The following is a 23,659-nucleotide window of genomic DNA, read 5'->3' on the forward strand; positions in this document are numbered from 1 at the left end:
AACTGGATTTCCAGGAACTAACTGGGAAACACATTACTTTTTCAGACAAAGTGCCCGGAGCAGTCTGAGGAGCTCTTGGAATTGATTGTAAGCTCCCTGAGAACAATAGACGGTGCTGTTCCACAAGGTGGTGCAGAGCCGAGGAGAAGGCCTCAGTCTGCACAAAAGATTGCTCTAGTAATTGATAAAGCCCCTAAACGTCTGCAACCAGACCTGGTTGCTTTGGTACCCAAATTGGTTGATCATTCGGAGCACCCACTTGCAGCTTGTGCACTTCTAGATCGACTTCAGAAACCAGATGCGGAGCCTGCATTTCGACTGCCAGTAAGGATTTTGTTGCGTGTATCTATTTTGGTTTCTTCCTTCTTCCTCCTCAATTTACAGGGCATTCTTGTGATACAATTTTGGATTTTTACTATTTTAGTTGTTAAACATGTTCAGAAAAAATGGTTTCGATGTGATTTAGTGTGCTTGCCTTTTGCCAACTTTAGTCTGTTGTTTCATGACCAGTTTAAATAATTATATTGTTTTTTATTCTTGTAGGTTTTGGGTGCCCTTAGTCAATTAGAGTTTGGTAGCGAAGTGTGGGAACGCGTCTTATTTCAAACATTCAAGCTGTTGACGGATTCGAATGATGAACCACTTGCAGCAACCATTAGTTTTATATTCAAAGCTGCATCCCAATGCAAGCATATTCCTCAAGCAGTATGCGTCAAGATCTGAAATTTTATATTTGGATTTTTCTTGTTAATTCTCTTATGGCTTTATCTTGGAAAAAATTTCCACCTTATATATCTATATATAGATATATATATATATATATATTTTTTGTGGCTTTTCTTGTAGGTCAGAGCTGTTCGGACCAGGCTGAAAAGTTTGGGCACTGAAGTGTCACCTAGTGTCCTGGATTTTCTAGCCAAAACAGTGAGTAGTTGGGCTGATGTCGCTGAAGCAATGTTGAGAGATATTGATTCTGACTATGAGCTTGGTGACAGCTGCTTAAGAACACCATGTGGGCTCTTGTATGGTGAAAATGGATTTACTGCCGAGGGGTTGCATTTGGTAGAGGATGAGCATGCAGGTCGTCATTTTGCTGATGTTTGTGTCCTCATAGAGATGTTATCCACACCATGCCTTGCCATTGAAGCTTCTCGAGTTTTTGAGAGAGCCATATCTCATGGGGCCATATTGGATCAGTCAGTAGCCATGGTCTTGGAAAGACGCCATGCTCAAAGATTGAGTATTAATTTTAGATCTGTTGCTGAAAATTTTCCTCATAAAGATGCAGTGGAGGGAAAAACCAATGAGTCATTGTTGGCCCAGGAAGATGATTTTGCTCCTCTTCTTGGTCTTGCTGAAGCATTGGCCCTCTCTAGGGAGCCTCGGGTGCAAGGGTTTGTGAGGATGCTACATGCTATGCTGTTTAAACTGTATGCTGATGAGGGATATCGGGGCAGGATGTTGAAGGGACTTATTGACCGGGCCACTAGCACTACGGATAACTGTCGTGAAGTGGATGTAGATTTGGATATTTTGGTGTATCTGGTCCGCGAGGAACAGGGGATTGTCAGGCCAGTTCTAAGTATGATGCGGGAGGTTGCTGAGTTAGCCAATGTGGATCGAGCTGCTCTTTGGCATCAATTATGTGCTATTGAAGATGAAAATATCCGTGCTCTTGAAGAAAGAAAAGCTGAGCTTTCAAGTATGGCTAGAGAGAAAGCTATTTTGTCACAAAGGCTAAGCGATTCTGAGGCAACTAATAACCATCTCAAGGTACCTGAGTTTATCTCTATTGCCCACATTGCTAGTGAATTACAATCATATGTGGCTGACGTGTACAGGAATTCTGGAAGATGATGCTATTTGTGAAAATGGATGGCAGGCAGAGATGAAGGCTGAAATTGATCGCTTTGCTCGTGAAAAGAAGGAGCTTTCTGAACTGGTACAAGAAGTTGAGAATCAACTTGAATGGCTACGCTCAGAAAGGGATGATGAAATTGCAAAACTCTCCACTGAGAAGAAGGTTTTTCAGGACCGTCTTCATGAGGCTGAGACTCAACTTTCTCAGTTGAAGTCTCGAAAACGTGATGAGCTGAAGGTAATATATGTATCATCTCTTCTCCAGCAATTTTTTTTTTTTCTGCTCCTACTTAAGTTTGTAAGTGAGCTAGATTTCTGTTGGAACATGGAGATATAGAACCTGTGAATCTCCAGAGAATTCAGATTAAAAGATTTTAGGGATAGAGGACGCTACCTGGTCGTATAGCCCCTGCATCAGCGTAGGGGGCCAATGGGAGTGTGCATCGAGGCATCCAACAAGAGGGGGGTGGGAGGGTGTCTTGTGACCCATGTTTGGGCACAAGAGCGCATGACAGGGTAGCATTCTTTTCTCTAAGATCTTATATGAGTATCAATTAACATCTGTAGCTAGAGTGATCTTAACATTGCTTGGTTTGTATGCTTGCTGTGATTAGTTTGCATACTTATTAGTTAAAGAAAAACAAGGATATAAAATGATGAAAAATTATCGTTTCTTAACTAGGTAAGGAAAAGTAACTTATGGTTTAAGTTGCAGTCTGTCATAATTCTAAAGGTGCCAAGGTTGTGACATAGTTCGAAATCTTGGTCTAAACCACTAAGGTTTCACGAAATATTCCAGTTTCGACAAAGGCTGAAATGAAACTTGGTGCGTCTCAATAGGAATACATGGTGTTGACAGAAAGGCCAAAATTTCGGTTTGGACTCAAAACAGTACATATAAAAGCACTGCTCTGATCAATATTTGTTTTCACTTGGTTTTGATTCAGTTTTGAGTGTTTTCGCATGTTAAGAGGGAAAAACCTCCCAAATATTCCACTAGGTATTTTTGGTCAAATCATATACATTTTTTGGTGGAACATAGTGTTGGGGACTACTACAATGACGATTTGCCACATTTGAGCAAGATTTGTATAGATTCAAACTTGGATGTGATACCCAAGGATTAAAGTATTGGAATCGGTCGCCGTATCGGTCGGCTAAGTTTAAGATACATAGCGGAGGCAGAGGGTATCGTATCGTATCGTATCGTATCAGAGATACGCTTAGATTTGTTTTGTATTGAAGATATGCTAAGATGTCCTAAAGATACGCACATAACACTCTTCTGTGAAATCTACCGGTACATGTGTTTCTCCTCCACCACCACCACCACCACCACCACCACCATCTGGTTTGATCATCATCACTTTCTTGTTGAGTTCCACTATATGCAACACTTGACTTTGTCCTCCTAATGAGACCATCATCAGAGCTATTGTCATCCTCTTGTACATCTGACGGTGCTTGTGTTTCATTATCAAATGAGAATCTTCATTTATCTCTTTAATGATGTTCTCTATAAACAGATCAGGTGTGTTTCCTCATCGATCTTTAGACAATATTTATCACCAAAACCTTTTCAATGTCCTTAATCCATCTCCTGATTGGATCTTCATCGAGTATGTAGGTGATATTGATTTGGTTGGCATCAATTTCATCTTCTGATCTCTCGAACTCTAGTATTTTATCTTCAACTTTATGTTGTATTGCACACAGATTAACTTCTCTAGCTTCTTATAACTCGGACGATTTCAAGGTTTGGTGTGTAACAATCCTAACGTACTCCTTTTACGCTCGCAGCCACTTGAGGATGTTGTGCATAATAATATCTTCACTTTGCGATCGGCCTCAAGTATGGAGCGCTCCACACATGGTTGAGCCACCAATCACCAATCACCTACACAAGGATAATTATAATATTAAGAGTTTGAAATAAATTTGAAATACTAGGATTGCTCATTAAACCTAACTTACTAGTGTTGGTGTATGATGCCTTGTATTCCGTCACAATTTAATTTAGGGAGTACTGGTGCAGGCCCCCCGACAGAACGACGGTCCCGCTTACGTAGTGGGGGCTACGCTTGAATTTTTTATTTGAGGGCAGTTTTGTACTTTTCGGTATTAGGGTTTTTTGCTATATATTTGTAGTGAGATTTACTTTCTTTGTAATCAATTTTGAGAGGTGTGAGGATGAGCGTTGTAATCTTGTTCTCCATTGGTAGTGAAGTAGAATCTCATTTCATCGAGGACGTAGGCAATCTTGTCGAACCTCATAAACCTGTGTGCATTGTTTGTTCTTGTTTTTTGATTACCTTATGCATCACTTTTAGGGTTGTGTTTTTACAACTAGGACGTGTTCCTCTAGCATGGATAGCTAAATGATCAACAAACCCACGAGTGGCCTCCCGAAAGTACTTTGCCTCTAGATGTATTAAAATATTAATACGCCACTCAATGTATTAAACATTTACAAATATGTAAGATTAGTAACCTCTTCCACTGCATCTTTGGCTGCATCAATATTAGGTGCCAATTTGTCTATAACATCATTCAAAGATTGCATCGAATCACTTCTAAACCTTAAATTGAAAGCGTAGTGAAGGTTCGAATTCAAATAATAGGTTGCATATGGTTTGCCCATTTATTTTTAGCAATTTAGCATACTAAATTACTAATAAATTCACTTATAAATTTACTTAAGAGATTATCTGCCCGCATGGTTTTAAGTATCTCCGATACCGATACGATACCCTCCGATACGTATCTTAAATTTAACCGACCGATACGATACACACCGATACGATATATAAAATTTTTAAAATCCTTTCGTATCGATATATATCCTACAATACATACCGATATGCATCAATACACCACCAATACACATCGATACGATATGATATGCCTCGATACGACTATGGAAAATATAAAATTGAGGTAAAATGTACGTTTCGATATGTATTGGTACGTATCGGTATGTATCGATCGGTACGTATCGGTATATATCGACACGTATCGGTGAGTATCGATATATATATATCAGTACGTATCGGTGAGTATCGATATATATATCAGTACGTATCGGTGAGTATTGATACGTATCGGTGAGTATCGGTATGTACCGATACAGTGCGCTACGGTCATATAATGGCCAAGATGGGCAATTTTTCAGAAAAAACACGATTTTTTGAAGGGTTTTTGTTCCAAAATTGCTGTCAGTCATATTTCTCTTTAACTAAAGTGGAAATCAAGGTTGGGAACAAGGATTTTACATTTATGGGACAACTACAGACCTTGAATTCTTAGTACGATACCCTCAATTTAGTGTTTATGCATAATACATGTTATAAATAGTTTTTTTTTAACAAATTCTTTATGCAAAAGTGTTTAAAAAAATATTTCCTATCCATTTATGTGTGTATCTTTAGCGTATCTTAGTGTATCTCCGATACGATACGATACCCTCCGATACGTATCTTAATTTTGGCCGACCGATACGACAATCGATACCGATACTTTAATCCTTGCCTGCCCGATGAATGTCTTGAATCAACATCTTTTCCCATCGGTTTTCTATAATCATAAAAAATGCTTTGCATGACTTTGGGTTCTCATCTTGTATCTTTTTCTTGACAAATTCCATACAATGCACTATATTTCCCATAGCTTGCGGCTTATCTCCATCAACTACTCTAAGAACAACAAAGAGTGGTTGCATAATCTTAGTAAGTTGGGCCACCTTTTCTCAAAGCTTTGTTGAGGAGATTAGGTCTTGAACATTTTTTACTAATTTTAATGCCTGTATATCTATAATTGAAACCACTTAGTAGAGGTGAATGACTTAAGCAACATTTCCTTCCTGTTTTCAGAACTATCAAGTGCAATGTAATTCGTCGCAAATCGTGTTGTTGCAAGCCTCACCAAGTCACCTTTCATGTACTTTCTCATCAGTGCCAACACCCAATTGTGATTATAGATGAAGTTGGTGATTTTGGTATTGAAAACCACCTTATGCAGTTTGAACATTTCATCAATGTCTTTGAACATCAGATCAATACAGTGGGTTGCACAAGGTGTCCAATATAGGGTGGGGTACTTCAACATAAGCAATATACCGACCTTTTGAAATTTGTAGCTTTGTCGGTCACCATCTAGACAACATTATCTGGCCCTATTTCCTCAACAACTTGATCCATTAATTTGAACAAATACATTGTATCCTTGATATCCTCAGATGCATTGACAGACTTATGGAAGATTGTTTTTCCATCACAATATACGGAGAAGTTAATGATGGACATCCTCGTCGGTCCATTCCACCCATCACACATAATGGTCACTCCATATTCAGGCAACTTGTATTTGAACTCTTCAATACATTCATCCACCTCTTTCACAATAGCATTTCAGTATGGACCAACAATATCCCACATGCCTGAATCTCCTTAACTATAGCCTTGAAGTATGGATCTTTAGCTTTGTGGGGTGGAATCATAATACTATTAAATGACTTAGAGATAGCTTCCCAATCTTTATGCTCAATGTCTTAGCTTGAAAGCTCTCTTCAATCCTTTGTTGGCCTTCATTCTTCTCTCTATATGTTGCATGACTCATTTCTTTAATATCTGAGCTCCTTTTTCCTTACCCTTACCAATTCTTGTAAATTTGTCAAACATGCTCTTCACATTGCCTGCTTTACTAAGTCCAACAGGATCCGAACCCATGCCCTTATCTACACTTGAATGACATGAGGAGCCAACACCTTTCTCAACAATAATTGGGCCACCAAATGCTGGTTTTACAGATTGACTTCTTCTCAACTACTCATCTCTCCATTCTTTTTCTCTTGCTTCCTCTCTTGACATATGCATCACTTATGCAAGTTGTTGATCTTCATCCTCTATCTCCATATTGGATCCTTCATAATCCTTAGCATCCCTTAGATTATCAACCAACCTATCCTTATCTTCAACAACTTGTTTCACTTTATCTCTACTGCCCCCTTAAGTGCTTCTTCATTGCTATGCTTACTTTAGAGGGGCACTTTGTACACTTGGCAACATTAGAAAACCCTCCTGCCAGTGTCTGGTAATTCCATCTCCAAGGTGGATGGTCTCACAATAGTTGCATTTTTTCCAAAACCTATTACCACTCACTTTTGCGGCTGAATCTCGTCCAATATCCCTAGTACGTCCTTTAGGCGGCATCTTCCTAGAGAGATACATAATGAAACATAAGTATGTCAATATCAATATGTATGATGCACTTTAATAGTTATCAAAGCATATTGCACTAATTTAAAATCATTTAGTAAATCAACTACTATTTTTTAGAAAATAAAATTTGACATAATATAGAAAAGTGATAAAAAAGTGGTTCAAGCAAAAGATTCAAACTTGGTGATGGATTTAATAAATGATATATATATATATATATATTTATTTCCCCTAAGTTTTAATCAATTTTCGGAATTATTAAAGAAAAAAATTTAAAATCAAAATTTTTTTGGAAGTTGTAGATTGGTTGTTTGTATGCAAGATATAAAAAATCTACAAATTTGGGACAAGCAAGTTGCCATAGATCTAAGAAATTTAGAATAACTTTCAAACCCTTTCATTTTTAGGAAAAAAGTGTGCATCCAAGTTCAAATCATGGTGATGGATTTAGTAAATTATAGATTTTTTTTTTTTACAACTAAAATGAATTAGATTAAAATCATGATTTTTCTTTGGATTGTGAGTCACAATGTGTTTTTTACAACATGAATGTATGTTATGAAAACAAAAACATGGATTATGAAGGATCATTTGACAATAAGTAAGAGTCAGAACAAAAAATGACCGAAAATAGTGATGTTCTTCCAAAACCTCGAGTTGAAGGCCACTTTGATTTGAATCTTTGCCGAAATCCTTGCTTGAATACTTGCTCCTTTATTGTCTATGACTAATATATAGGAATCCTTGCTCCTCTGTTGTTGATTTGCACTTTACTAGGAGAGAAAAGTGGCTAGCACTAAGTTGGAAGAAAAATCCCCCTCCCAAGTGAAGAATTCTTTCTTCCACTGGGAAACAAGTGTGAAATGGGATTTTTTGGCACATTTAAACTATGTATCATCTCGTATTGGTACGTATCGTACCGTGTCGGTTTGTATCGTTCAATACGTACCAATACACATAAATACTAAATGAAATTTAAAAAAAATGGTCAGACATATGTTTCGGTATGTATCATATGTATTGATATGTATTGGCTGATACATACCGAAACAGTATGCATTTTATTTTTTCCTTGTAGCGTATCGGTTTGTATTGTATCGATATGACTGATACCGATACAGTACGATATGTACTGATACTAAAACCCTGCCAGCAGTGTCGCATATGGTTTTACCCTCAAAGGTCATGTCAATCAAAATCCATTCTTTAGAGAGGGGAAGGGGGGATCTCCTGGAATGCCAACAGTGGGTAAGGACTCTTTTCTAGATAGAGATGAAAAGGGGGCACTAAAAAAAGAGGTGTTTAATATCTTCAAAACCGTTTTAGCAGAGACTTCAAGCTAGGGAAACAAGGATATGACAGTGGGTAAGGAAAACTTGGGTTGGGAGACAGTTAGAAAGGGCTTTCCAGATAGTGAAGCTATGGTAAGGGATATAGAATCTGAACTAGATGATTTTGCCAAGGGCAAGTGATGCCCTTAGTATGAACAAGATGCCAAGCGGAGGAGGAGAAGTTTCCGGAGGAGGAGGAGAAGTTTCCAGAGGAGGAAGGAGACTAGATAATTTTATCTTCCCTAAAGGAGAAGGGAAAAGGACGAACCAGAGGGGATAAAGAGAGGTGGGTGGCTGAAGGCGACCAGGCACTATTTGTGATAATGGAAGAGATCGAAGAGCCTTTGGCAAGGCCAAAGGAGTAGAGGTTCCATAGAAAGAGCAGCGCCTGGGGTGCCAGTTGTGAAGCCAAAGAGAAGTGGACTACCCATTACTGATCTTTCAATGGATGACCTCCATGGCAAGAGGCCTAGCCTGTAGGATTTTACGCCAAACCCGAGAGGCATCTTGAGAGAGAGGGACAATATAAAGGGAGCCTCTATGGAGGAGGGAGGAGTAGACCCAAGAGGCCCATATACTGGTTTGCTTGGAAGCAATCTTCCACATGCAAGGATGCCAATCGTTTAAGACCAAGCCCTCCCTCATCCTTGGGGAGTTAAACGGAGGACCAATGGAGCAAAAGAGAGACTTGATGGCCTTGATGGTGGCCTTGTGGAGGGCAAAGATGCCAGACCAATAGATGTAGGAAGATTGAAGGACGGATTTGATGAGCTCCAGTTGACCAACATAGGAAAGGATTTTCACTTTCCAAAGCTGGAGGCTTTTCCGGATCTTGTCCAACATTGGAGTACAGTGATGTGCAGTGAGTCTAGTGGAGATAAGGGGGAGGCCCAAATATTTGACATGCGAGGAACCAAGGGAGATTTTTGGAGTGAAATTATTAGTGTTGATTGATTATTTTTTCTTTCATTGGCTTATTCTTCATGTCAGGAATTTCATTGTACTATGTTTTTCTTACATATTTTAATGGTCATCCTTTATAGATATGTTAGTAAACAGTTTTACATCTTATGGGCATGGTAGTCTTCCTGGTAGTGAATTGCTTTTGCTGACACTGAATATTGAAAGCTATGCTTCTGCATAATTTACATTTGCACTTTACTCGCTTCTTGTCTGGCATATTGTCTCCAGAACTTCATGGTATTGGATTGGGGTGTGTTTTCTCACGCTACGTTTCTTATTTTCCCCCCCTGTTGGGTCCATTGACTGGAATCTTCTCTGCTATGCATTTCAGCTTCAAGAGTTCAAGTTTTAGTGATAAATGATTTAAAATTCAGTTTCTTAGCTATTATAGTGGAGTGATGCCTTCTTCTTTATGAGCTGAATTGATGACTATATATAATATGATTTTCTAATGGTGCAGAGAGTAGTAAAGGAGAAAAATGCTCTTGCTGAAAGGTTGAAGAGTGCAGAAGCTGCACGGAAAAGATTTGATGAAGAACTCAAACGTTATGCCACTGAGACTGTGACCCGAGAGGAAGTCCGCAAGTCACTTGAGGATGAAGTCCGGCGGTTGACTCAAACAGTTGGACAAACTGAAGGAGAAAAAAGGGAGAAAGAAGAACAGGTTGCTCGGTGTGAGGCATACATTGATGGGATGGAAGCAAAATTACATGCCTGCCAGGTATTTTTCCTCCTGTATTTCATGGGTTTCATAATTGATTAGTTCTTCAAGTTGCTTACCCTATGTATGAGTTTTCATCCAACACAATTTGTGCAGTTAACATCATTTGGTTCTGTGGTACTGTTGTCTTGCACCCATACTATATAATTGATGTGGATCCAGGGTTCGATAACCTGATTCTGATACCCATTCAATTAACAAAAGTGCAATAATAGGAAGGCAAGGGGAATCTTGTAATAACCAGAATTTCCCAAGGCTTAAATGAGCAAGGAGGAGAGGATCTAGTAGGGATTACTATTTATTTGTCAAGGACATACTTGGAAGCAATTATAAGGTAATAGGGGATAACGGGGAATAAAAAGAGAAGGGAAGGGTAACTTTGGCTTTCCACTCTAGGGTCTTATTCCCACTAGATCATCTCTCTCATTATCGAGGCAAGGAGGAATCTCTTATACCAGGTATTCTTCAATCAAGTGGAGGGGGAAATCTGTCTACTATCCTATTCTCATAACACAAGTTGGATGGCTTATCTTGCAGCTGCTAAATCAGCCTTGCTATTGACAGTTGAGCCACTCAATTGTGGATTGAAGGGGACTCCAGAAAAAAAAAAAAAAAAAAAAAAAAAAAAAAAAGGTGAGGAGAAAAGAGAGGAAGGAGTCCAGGCCCTCTTCTTACTTGTGACATCAAACAGAGGCGGAAGACCAGTACCTGGTTTGGGGAAGAAAACTCTCGCCAACGAAGATCAATCGAGCTGAAATTCTGGGCAAAGGTTTCTACTCCAAATCCCAACTGAATGCAAGCCCTAACAGTGCCAACGATGTGCAACTGTGACAAAAACAGAACTCTGAAAGTAGCTCTGGCTTAAGAGGGAAAATCAGATCCTAGTTTCAGTTTGGTGCTCAAGATAGAGGGCTCTTTCAGATCGGGATTCTAAGGTTTGAATTGCCTAAAGATAGGGTTCCAAGCCCAATATATTAGAGATGAGGACTCGAATAAGCCCTTTTCAGTCCTCCTGTATTGCAAATTGCAGGAGACGAAACAGAGAAGGGGAAGAAAACATAACATATAAATGCGAACACACAAGGGAGAAATGTGGTCACACGACCATTGTTATGTACCTGTGCGCACCATAAACAACTCAACAATTCATTCATCAACTCTTCAATCTATTACAAGAAAATCCCTAGATCAAAAAATAGAAACCTTACTTGTCTAATAATAACTACCCAAAATAAAAGATTACATAGATTCTCCAAATATAATAAATCCCAAATAACTAAAATATCCTACCTACTAAACCCAAAAATCCAATTGAACTGGTTCGTCTCGGTCTAGATTGCCATAAAGTTCAATCTGGTTCTGTCATGATTTTTCATCAATTTTCAAAATATCTTTGTAAAGGGATATGTTGACTGCTGCTAAATACCCATGTCTGACTAATTTCATGCACACTATTGCCCAGAAATAGATGTAACCCATAAATCATGCAACAACAACAAATGACTCAGCTTTATCCCAACTTAAATGGGCGCGCTTGGTGCAACGGTAAAGGTATGAATGCTGCGACCTGGTGGTCAAGCGATCGAAACAGCCTCTCGACACTCTCAAGGTAAGGTTGCAAGTTCTCACCCCCTGGACCTCGCACATGAGGGAGCCTTGTGCACCGGGTCACCCTTTTCATTTTATAATGGGGTCAGCTACATGGACCCAAGCAAGGACAAAGTAGGAAAAGTAGTATTGAGGAAAGTAACATAATAACAGCAAAAAAGTAGAGAGACTGCTAAATGGGGTCCGCTGCATGGATCCTTGCCCTCTAATCGGCTCTATTCAAGGTCATACATGGGATAAGGCCTAAACTGTGCATGTCTTTCCTTGCTATTTCTCCTATGGTAATTTTTGGGCCTGCCCCTACGTCATAAATCACCTTCTACCAAAAAATAAAAAATAAAAAAACCTAAATCACCATGTCTGATCAATTTCTCACACACTATTGGCTGCAAATAGACATAACCCCTACTCATATGCAGTCCATGTTTCAAGGACTTTATTTCTTCTTGCTCTTTTAAGTTATATATTCTATATTCTTTATTCCAAAGTTTAGAGGTGGTATTATTAAGCCCATGGGAGCAAACACTCCTTGGAAATTTCTGTTTCCTTTATTGTGATAAATAAAACAATTTTTATATAAAATGGACAGAGAGGGGAGCAAACCTTGAAGGCCTTTAAGAGTCTCAGTACCCTTGATGATGTGATGCCAACTTCCCGGACAATTACAACTAGAAAGCTAGATTAGTCTAATCCTCTTCTCATGAGGCTACATGATAGGATTGTTTCTATAAGTAATAGTGTTCCAAGTGTTCCTTTCCATTCAGATGCTCAACATATGGCTGCTGGGTGTCGGTCTTCCTAATTATGTGAGCAGAAGCCATAATGCTGAAGAATCCGTACTCTTTTTAGGTCAGCCTACACCCTGGCATAGACTGATTAGTTGTGTTCCTAAAGAATATATATCGCTTTGCCTAGATGCCTAATTGACTATAGCTTGCACATGGCACATGTTAGGGATGATTGGATCAGGTAATCCATTGTCAGAAGCAGTTGAGATCGAGGCCCACAGGGAAAACTGAATCTTGGAGGAAACTTGTTGTCTAGGCAGATTTTCTGAGGAATAATGGTTCCCCCTCTTTAATTTTAATAGGATTCCTACTTCATGGTCTTGTTGGTGGACTATGGGAGCCTGATTAGTTGTGTTACTAAAGAATATAAATCACTTTTTCTAGATGCCTACTGGACTATAGCTTGCACATAAGCACATGTTAGGGATGATGGATTAGGTAATCAATTGTCAGAAGCCTGTTGAGGCCCACAGGAGAAAACTGAGTCTTGGAGGAAACTCTTATTGTCTAGGCAGCTTTGATGAGGAATAACATGGTTCCCCCTCCCTCACCCCCCCCTCCCCTTTATTTTTAATAGGATTCTTACTCCATGGGTCTTGTTGGTGGACTATGGGAGCCTGAAGTATCCCCTTGATTACGTGGTGTCTTTCTGAGAACAAAACCCTGTTCCTTGATCCCACTTCAAGGTGGGGTATATTGGGGGACAATATGTAATATCTTCGTTGTAGAGTTTTTCCATAAACCAGCAAATATCACTGAATGAGCTTAGTAGATTCCACCATGTAAGGTTCCATGGTTTGCTTTGATGGCCTTCTTCAGTGACTTGAAACTTACACACGAAATTACTGGTCACGGTCACAACTGGTCTTTAATCCTTGAGTGGTCTTTTGGGGTTTGTCACCACTCACCAGTCCTCAAGCCTCAAGGTGGTATTTTGATGCTTCATCCAATTCCATGGAGCTGTTCCGCTCATTCATCATGGAAACTAGCACTCACAAAAGTGACGGTAAACAAACTGGCATTACTGATTAGTCAACTTTTCTCTTTTTGATACTTTGCTGCTCATCAATGATATCAATTTCTTCTGAACAGGTTTCATGATCATCACAAACTGACATTGTTTTAAATCCAACTGCTCAAAAGGGTTCCCCTTTAAGATGATGGAAGAATAGCCATTTTTCAGATTATGCTTGTGGATTTCTGTCTAGTTAGAGATTCCCCCTTTCCATCGAGCTCACTTTTGGCACAGCCGCAGACAACTTGAGAATACCTTCTCCGATGGGTGGTTCTGTATTTAAGAATGGGAGCCTCAGGAAGGGGTTTTGCAAACAGTGAGAAATATTGGGCTCTCATTTGCCATGAATCCTTCTAGGACACCACTTTCTGCTGCCTTTCGTTCAAACTATCTGAGGTTTCTCTAGCTAGAATAAGCAAGGGCCGTTGGGTACCCTTATGAGCACCCCCGCCCCTGCCCACCCCCCACCCCCACCACCCCCCCCAAAAAAAAAAAAAAATCTAAAGAATCAGGCATGAATTTTATGATTCAAATCTAAGAAAGAAGCAGAAGAATATTGAGAGGCCAACCTATCCATCTGATGCCAAATCTAGTTGTCCTCTAGGATTTCTTTATCTGCATGATCATCAGCCTTGGAATTCCTTGTATTACTTGGGTTTATACACCACCTATAATTAAAATGTGACCTAAAATTTAACTTTCCAAGTAGAGGCACTTTCTGATGATTCCGTTGGATACTTAGGCCCTCATAAGACTTTAAGGCGAGGGCATTTAGGAGCTGCATACAAGGTTAATGGAATGATAATCTTTTGATTCTTCAGGATTCTTTCTGATGATTCAAGGTGATCAAGGTAGCATTGCTCATCAAATGAAGTAGCATTCATCTTAGAACTTGTGGCGTGTGCCTTGGTAGTCTCCCAAAATTAACATTCTTATCAAGGAATAGCTGGACAGTATTTGTGCCCATTCCCATCCAGCTTAGTGGTTACTTTCCAGACTCACCTATTGAAGAGAAAAGAGCCCTTTCTGGGCAAAGTTGTAAATTTTGCTTCTGACAATTTTTTAAAGTGGAACTGGAAATATTTAGAACTTGTGGAATTGGAAATATATAGTTCAAACATGCTCTTAAATCATGAAAATGTAGAAAATTTAATATGGAATTCTTAGAATTAATAGACTAAAGTGATGATGCTCATGTGTCAACCATAATTTGTTTTGGTCATTATTTTATTCTTTTTTGAAATGAAAAATTTAGTTATGTGGGCACAAAATAAGATTGTCTATGGCATTGACATCACCTAAAATATCAAATTCCAGAAATATGCTCCACAGTTCTGCTGTAAACAGGGGAACATGGGCAGTAAACACTATTAAAAATTTGTGACTTTGACCTGCACGGTTTTATGTACCGTCATTTTGATTGGATGATCTTGCCTGTGTGTTAGATGGGCTGAAGAAGTGTAGGGTAATTGATTGTATGCTTAGTGGTACTTAAGATGATACTTGGTTATGTCTCTCCTTTTTTTTTTTTTTTTTTTATATATATATATATATATATATATGGAGTGCATTGGAGTGCCAGCTAGTCCTCATATGAACTAAAATAAAAGGGGAAACGTGTGGTGGGGTGTTTACATGTATGCTGTTAAATGAGCTTTAGATGACTCGATTGGCAGATTTTATTCTGTTGTTTATGGTGTTTCTTTGTGGTACTCTTCACATTTTACTGAATGTGCGAAGGGACAATTTTAGTTTTGAGTTGCAGTATGGATAGTTATTTTTAGGCAATCTGAAATTTTTGAGGATTTCAATCATTAAATTCCACTTGGCCATCTTTGGATTCGTCTGTTTCTCATCTTCTTTCTCCCTTCGACTGGTGAATGTGTAGTTGTTTCAACTAAAGACTGATGTTGTTGTCTTGCAGCAATATATTCATACTCTTGAGGCTTCTCTTCAAGAAGAGATGTCACGCCATGCCCCTCTCTATGGTGTGGGCTTGGAAGCTTTGTCATTGAAGGAGTTGGAAACATTGTCACGAATCCACGAGGAAGGGCTCAGGCAGATCCATGTACTCCAACAGCGGAAAGGGAGTGCTTGTGGCAGTCCTCTGGTGAGCCCTCATGCTCTCCCCCACTCCCATGGGTTGTATCCTACGGCCCCAACTCCCATGGCTGTTGGATTGCCTCCTTCACTCATCCCAAATGGTGTTGAGATCCACAGCAATGGGCATATGAATGGTGCCGTGGGACCTTGGTTCAATCCTACCTGAAGCCAGTACCAGACTCCTTGTTATTCAGTGCAAAGTCATGCTGGCATTTTGTCTTAGCAGTAGAGCTCAGTTAATTTCCATGTGAAATGGCTTTTTATCATCCCCTTCCCCACCCACACCCCCCCCCCCCCCCAAATTCTTATAATATTTCATTTTGGCCTTCTTTAGAGTCATTTCTTGGCATTTGAACTGGTAGGACTGTCGGATGGTCTGTTACATAAATAACAGAAAAAGGGGAATGCATGGGAAAGGAGGAAAAAACGTTGTAATAATTGAATGTATGAATGTGGAAAATCCAATGGAACTAGCAGTTGAAAATGCCACCCTTCGTTTTTTGCCAGAGCATATCTGGAAAATTATGGAATTTTGTTTTGCCATCGGCTTTGTGCCTACTTTTATGTTTGGTCTTTCTTGTTTCATACTTTCTATGTTTTTGGCAATTAATGAAGCTTTCAAGTGAAGCTGGTTTTCTTGCAAGAAACTCCGAGGCATTGGTTTGGCCACATTAAAAGCTTAATGCTTGAGGATATGGACAAATCAATATTGCAGATTGTTAAACAGTTTAAACTGAGCTGTCTTATTGGTCTCTTAATTGACGCTATGTTACAATTTTAAGGTGGCCCGGAACCATTTTATTTATTTATTTTTTGTGTGGTAAACAGGAGTTTATTGATCAGAGAATATGGCTCATGGAGTCAGTTTTACAAGACTCCACTAGTCATGGAGTGGTTACCGGCCAACTTGTCCTACACTCAAGGGACATGGCCTTCCAGGCCAAGGTATCAGCAACTAAGTTGATGGAACTTGGAATAAAACTCAGAACAGTGAAAAATAGGACATGAGAAGATGGATATACTGGACTATTACCCAAATCTCTGTTGGACGGAGATTGTGCCTATAGTTGATGGACTTAACCAGTTCTTTGCAATTCGACTCAACCAGAAAGTCGTCTAAGACATGCCAATTTCAGCTTTGGGAACCCCTGATACCAGAGAAGCCTCACAGTTGAGTTTAAGAAAGGACAGAGGTGGCGGATTCCAACTAACTGACACCTGGGTGTGGTTGATGGTTGAAGCATTTTGATACGATTCAAGTGGACCACACATCTAATGGCACGTGTACTAATCTGAGTGGATTCAAATAACAGAATTAGTTAGCAACGGTCTTGTAATGATTGCCTATAAAGAAAGGAATGAAATGAAAGGAGAGGCATCCAAAAGTTATTCTATCTCATTCTGGCTTCTTCTTCCTTTATCTTCTCTTATCTGGAGGTGGCTCCCTTGAAGCAGCCATATTCATACCTAAACATAGTTTTTAAGGCGGTAAGGCGATGGAGGCATTTGAGGGTCTTTCGGAACGCCTTAGCGATAAGGCGGGCATAAAGCGTCGCCTTATTGACTAAAGCGTTCCTGTGTAATTTTTTTTTTATAAAACTAATCTATTTGGCTTAAATCCTAATTGAATCCTATTACTCGTATTTTAAATAAATATGAAAAGTTCATATTCATACCAATGTAAGATATTCATCAAGAAACACAAATCAATGAAGTGAATAAACTGAGTTCATTTTCATCAATCATCAATGTTTGAGATTTTAAATGTAACCGCAAGCGTACGGATCAATGTAGTTACGGGTCAAACTTAGGGAGAGCAGCCACTTTATTTATTTTTTTCTTTTAATAATGCGAAAATGAGCCTATTAATGATTGTGATCTAATTCTAACTACCATCCTAAACATATGTATCTAAAATAACGTCCTAACCATTCGTCATCTAAGAATTTAAAGACACAAGCCACACAATTAAAATTAAATAAATAAATAAGTGAAAATAAACAACCCACGCAATTAAAAAAAAATAAAGGAAAAAAATGCTGAAATAAAAATAAAGTAAAAGAAAGGGGAGAAAGCTAGAGAGAGACTCACAAGTAGGTTTCTCTACTTAGCCCGAGGGATGCATCATAATATGAGCTTCCCTACTTGACTAGAGAGTCACTCTTACAAGGGTTACTCTACTTGGCTTTAGGGAAAGGGAGACAATTAAAATAAAAGCAATAAATTGATGGTTCTATGGCTATGAGGGGCAAAGCCAACACATACACTAGCCATGAACCTTGGGGGAAAGAGATAGCAATAATGTAACGATTGAAATTAAAATCCTAAATTAAGAAAGAAAGGGTAGTCAGAAGAGGGAATGAGAGGGGGGAGAGAAGATTACTGAGGGAGCCTACTTACTTGAACTTCAATGCTTGAACTTGAAAGCTTGGGTGATTTGAGAGACTACCAGTACTAAAAACCAGATCTGGAATAAACTAAATCTGAAATTTCTAGTACTAGAGAAAACAAATCTTAAAAAAAAAAATTGACTTGAAAAAAAAAAATATGCTCTACGGCTCGTGATCTTGTCACCTAGATCTAAGCCTAGAACTATAACTTTAAAAATTACAACTCAATTGCATAGATCATAAACATAAAATGTTAAATAAGAATAAAAGAGTACTTGCATTAATTGATATAAAAAACTATTACAAAAGTGATTAAAGCAAAAATAAAGAAGAACTAAAACTAAAGAGAGTGAGAGAGGGAGAGAAAGAAGAAAACTAAGCATAAACTAGAAAGTAAACTAAGGAGAATAATAAATAGGAGGGGGGAGGAAGGGGCTTTTATAGGGTTTTTTTCTTATCTCCTTCCTTCTACAAACCTTCTTTAAGAAAAGAAATAAAATAAAATAAAATAAAATCTTGGTAAAAATCCTCATTCTCTGAGATATTGTGTGAGGAAAGAGAGAATCCGTTTCCAAAATTAACAAATTCTATTCCTTCCTTGCAATATTAACCAATATCTTGCAATCTTGATTAAATCAGAAAGGAATCTCTGCATAGCATCTTTAAGATCTTGTGAGGTGGCAAGGAGAGAGAATAATCTTCAGGATTTTGTAGGAGAGAGAATGTGGTATCAATGAGTGGGTCCCACCTTTGGATTGGTTCTTGATTCACTTTAAGCACTTTCTCTTGTAGACTTGGAAACTGAAAAAAAAAAAGAAAAAATAAAAGTAGTACTATCCAAAGTGGGGCAAAATATACACTTATATCCCTAAGATTTCACACATTATTGTGCTCATCAAATTCCCCCAGACTTAGACTTTTGCTAGTCTTCGAGCAAGATAAATAAATAAAAAAATGAAAGAAAAAGCTTAATTCACTTTCGTAGGAATCACGATTGCACTTAGCATGTGCAACAAACCTTTAAACCCCTAGGCCACCCCTAGTAGACGAGTTGTGTCTCGTGGGTGTTTGCAGTGAATATACACCAAAAATTTAAATTAACTTGAAAAATTACCATTTAAAGTTTCCAATAACTATAAAACACACACCTTCTTTCAATTAGAGCACATCAACCGAGGAACCCTCACACTTGAACTTTAATACTCCATCTAGATTTAGGAACAATCACATATCTCAAATAGGGATGACCCTTGTATATTCTAAAGCACGACCAATCCTAAGGCAAACCACATTACAAGGTAGGGACCATGAACTAGGGTTTTGGAGCGTTAACCAATCATAAGCAACAAGGAATAATGGTATTTTTTTTTTAAAGTAAAGAACTCATTCTACTCCACTACATTTGGCCTGAATAACATGGTGGAGCAAACACCAAAAACCCAAGTTACTAAGTAGCTTCGCTTTATGCATATGCTAACAAAGATAGTGATGCTAAGTTCTTTTCGGAAGTATTCCTTCCTAAGAGGTTCGATCAAAACACCCCGCTTCATGAGGCGCAGTATTCTATCTAGGTCCTGGAAATTCTATACTTACTTTCTACTTTTTGACCAATTTTCACTTTCTTTGCATATCCATGTTTTATGGTTGTCCTTGTTGGCAACTCGGCCACGTGGCGGTGATGACGTGGCCAGTTTGGGTGACGTGTATGAAAATGATGACATGGTAGTGTCCAGTGTCACCGATGAGATAACAGAGCAGCTTGATATGCATGGAGTGGTTTAATACATCATTAATAGGTGGTGCGGATTTCTGGGTCAAAACTGGCAAAATTGGCCTATTTATGATCGAGGGCATTTTCGGCAGTGAAAATGACATTTTTGGAAGATCAGTTCTTCATGAGAAAGATAGATTGTAATTTACCTAGTCCAGTACATTTGATTTCGTCACATTCTGATACCGTATGAAGAAGTTACGACATTTGTGGCAGTCGAGGGCAGTTTCGAAATTGAAGATGAATTTTTTGAAGGAAGCGTTCTACATGTAACAATACGACAAAAATACAATCTTTCCAACGGTTCTGATTTCATAGCATTCCGATTCCGTATGAGAAAGATACGTTATTGAAAATGTGTAGGGGCATTTTGGTCTTTTTACATGGACGATTCAGATGATTGAGTCTTCTGAAAAGTCGTAGAGCATCCAATTATAATTCCAAAGCACTTCATTTCATCTCGATCGGATATCGTATGAAAAAGTTATAAGTATTTTCGTAAAGTCGGTTTGAAAATCCAAACCGAAAATCCATCAGTTGCTCTCGGTGTTGGGTGGATTTTTCGGAATTTATTTTTGAAATTCGAGGGGCTTTTTTGTAATTTAAATATTTTGAAGGTCTGAGTTGCAAGGGGTCTTTAAGCACTGAAACATATGGAGGCAGGGACTTGATTGTAATAAAGAGGAGTAAAGGGAAGTGAAATGGATGGCTAAGATTCGACCATGTAGGCTTGATGCCCATCCAAAGGCTGCTGAGATTTTACGCTGACATGGACGAGATAGATGCTTGCGTGTAGAATTTGATTGGTTAGGTGCATAATTCTTGATGCACTGGCGCTACACCTTATCAAGGTATGTTGTGGTGTTTCGCGCATGTATAGAAAGTATTAAAAAGATTCCGATCTTAATGATCTCATGAAATCTGATTAAAGCATCATAGAGGATTCGGATCCAACGGTCGATATGCATTTCTCTTTTGTGAGTGGGAGACAAGCTCCCTTAAAATTCAGAAAAGTAACCAATCATAGATCGACAACACTTCTGACGATGTCAGAGCCTACGTCATGATGGCGTCATCGAGATTCAAATTTAATGGTTTGGATCTATTGTCCGTTGGTTTAATCCGACAGCTTATATTACAAGATCTTTTATATGAGATCTACGGTCAGATTTCGCCCCTGTTGCGCGTGCCGCCGGTGTAGCCTACTCCACCCCTACGAAGATTCCATTTCAGGCTATCTCATTGCTCCAACTTCAAAAGGTCATATCTCCCTCATTTTAAGTTGGATTTGGGTGAACCAGGTTGCAGCTTCTTCGTTTTTTCAAGCCCTACACATGGAAGCAAGAAAAATGAGTTTTGAGTGAAAGAAGGCTATGATTTTGGTAGGAGAAGCTTCCCCCTCTTTGTTGGTCCTTGAATGAATATACATTCTTGATGATAAATGTTCTTAGGCCATTAAAGGAGGTAAAAGAGGTGGTTGAAGTGTGTTAATGGTACATTAACTCAAAGCCAAGGAGGAAGAGAAGAAAGCAAGGATGTGTTTGCTTTGAAGAGTAAGAAGCCAAGGAGAGAGAAGGTGTGAGCACCAAACTTGTCAGTACAAGTTTCCAGTCATCCCAGGCAATCGGTTGTGAGATTCTCTAACCTTTGATTTTACATTACATGTATGTATGTATGTTAGGGTTAGTTGTGGATGAATGTATACATGCTAGGTTAGTTGTGGATGAACTGTAAGCATGCTAGCTAGTTGTGGATGCATATGCTAGGCAGAGCTTGACTGTAGAGCATTGATATAAGCCCAATTTAATTGTATTATTTATTGTGTGCTTAGTGGGTGCTAAGCACCGGGAGTGGGTGCTCCCGTGTAGTGGGTGCTACACATTGTATTGGCACTACGAGTGTCATCTCAGCTTCGGCTTGAGAAAATTGAGTGTGGGTGCTCCCGACTGTAGGTGCAGTCAAAAGTAGTGTATTGAGTAGGTACGAAGCCTTTACAGGTACTACTCCGGGGATGTAGGCAGATTGTCGAACCTCGTAAAAACCTTGTGTTGTAGGTGCTTGTTGTTTGTATTTTATATTGAAGTGCGTGGAATGTGGAATGGGTGTGTACACTTGGAAGTGCCTATGAGAGGCTGAGTGTGCATACGACTGTGTGCAAACAGGGGCAGGTATATCAGGTTTTTCTTGGCCAGACATCGGACAAGTTTTTAGGGATCAGAATTGGACTCACTGATTCACCCCCCCTCTCAGTGACTGTCGGGTTACAACAATTGGTATCAGAGCCGATACTCAGTGACAGTTTGGTCAACAATTGAGTGATCCAGAGGCAACGGCAGTGACAGTATGACAAGTGAAGGTTATTCTGGACATGCACCAAAGTTTGATGGATCTGATTTTATCTTGTGGAAGAGGAGAATGCAGTCGTATTTAGGTTCACTAGGTTATGATGTTTGGGTATCAGTTTTGATTGGGTACAAGGAACCTGAAGGAGGTCCAGTTGACAATGAAGCTAAGAAGGCTTATTGTTACAATAAAAAAGATGTGAATGCAATATTCTCAGCATTGGATAAGAGTGTGATGGCTAAGGTAATGGATTGTGACTCAGCCAAGGATATCTGGGGAAGACTAAAGAACATTTATGAAGGAGATGAAAAGATAAGGAAAGCAAAGCTTCAGACCTTCAGAGGCCAGTTTGAAAGTCTATTAATGCAAGAAGGAGAAAATATTGACACCTATATGACCAGGGTAAATGAAGTGGTCAACTCTATTAGGGGTCTGGGAGCCAATTTAGAAGATTCAGTTGTTTGTCAAAAAATCCTGAGATCTTTGTTGCCCAAGTATGACTCCAAGGTGTCAGCTATTGAAGAGGCAAAGGACCTAGACACTATCACTCTTGATCAAGTGCATGACACTTTCACAGCTCTTGATATGAGATGGAAAAAGGGCAAGTCCACTGACAAACAAGCTGCTTTCAAGGCAATGAGAAATTTAAAAATCAAGGAGAAGAAGAAGAAGCAGTCTATGGAGGATACTGATGAGAGTGAAGATGAGGTTACAACTCATTTCACCAAAAAGTTAAAAAGGGGAACAGGAAAATATAAAGACAAGTTGCCTTTCAAATGCTTCAACTGTGGAAGGGTTGGACATTTTGCAGCCAAGTGTCCTAACCAAGGAAAAATAGAAAGTGATGAAGATGAAAGTGAAAAGAAAATTCATTTCAAGGGTAAGAAGAAATTCTTCTCAAACAGATACAAGAAAGGCAAGGACAAGAAGAAAAGTTTGGTTTCTAAGAAATGCAGTGACACATCTGATGAAGAGTCTGAAGAATCATCTAATGATGAAGATGATGAGGCTATGTTCATGGTCTCAATAGATATGGAAGAAAACAAAGAAGATTCTTCTAATAAGGAAGATTTTACAGAAGAAGAAGAGGAAGATGAAAAATCACATCTAGAGGCTGAACTCACAGTTGCCCTTAGAGAGCTTAAAAGAGAAAGGAAGAAAGTGAAAAAGGTCACTCAAGACCTTAAGGGGCAAGAACAATTAGTTCTTGAGTTGAGAGATCAAGCCAATAAGTCAAGGAAGATCTTAGATGATCTTGAGTATCAACTCTCACAGAAGACCATTGACTGCAACACTCTTGAGTTAGAGAAAGTGGCTTTGAAAGCACAACTAGAGGAGCAATATGAGATTCTTGCACAATTTGATGGTTATGCAGATGAGCTAGCCTTATTAAAGGCTAAGGTTGAAGAATATGGGAGAACTGAGATTGAAAGAGAAGACATAGAAAATGAAGATGTTGAAGATGACTCTACTCCAAAAGAGCATCCTAGTAGTAAGAAGCTCAATGACATTATCAATGCTCAAAGATCGACTCACATCAAATTTGGACT

General features: G+C 38.9%; 1 protein-coding gene across 1 annotated transcript in view; it reads left to right on the forward strand.

The window, feature by feature from the left end:
- Positions 1-16,148, forward strand: part of LOC122067978 — a 33,181-nt gene extending 17,033 nt beyond the window's left edge. The window contains exons 5-10 of the mRNA XM_042631811.1: positions 46-324; positions 544-705; positions 847-1,773; positions 1,883-2,098; positions 9,831-10,091; positions 15,427-16,148. Coding sequence (XP_042487745.1) covers positions 46-324; positions 544-705; positions 847-1,773; positions 1,883-2,098; positions 9,831-10,091; positions 15,427-15,771 — 2,190 coding nt within the window. The 3' untranslated portion in view covers positions 15,772-16,148. The remainder of the gene's footprint in view (positions 1-45; positions 325-543; positions 706-846; positions 1,774-1,882; positions 2,099-9,830; positions 10,092-15,426) is intronic.
- Positions 16,149-23,659: the final 7,511 nt, after the last annotated feature.

The sequence above is a fragment of the Macadamia integrifolia genome, chromosome 2, assembly GCF_013358625.1.
Source record: "Macadamia integrifolia cultivar HAES 741 chromosome 2, SCU_Mint_v3, whole genome shotgun sequence".
In the NCBI taxonomy this organism is placed as follows: domain Eukaryota; kingdom Viridiplantae; phylum Streptophyta; class Magnoliopsida; order Proteales; family Proteaceae; genus Macadamia; species Macadamia integrifolia.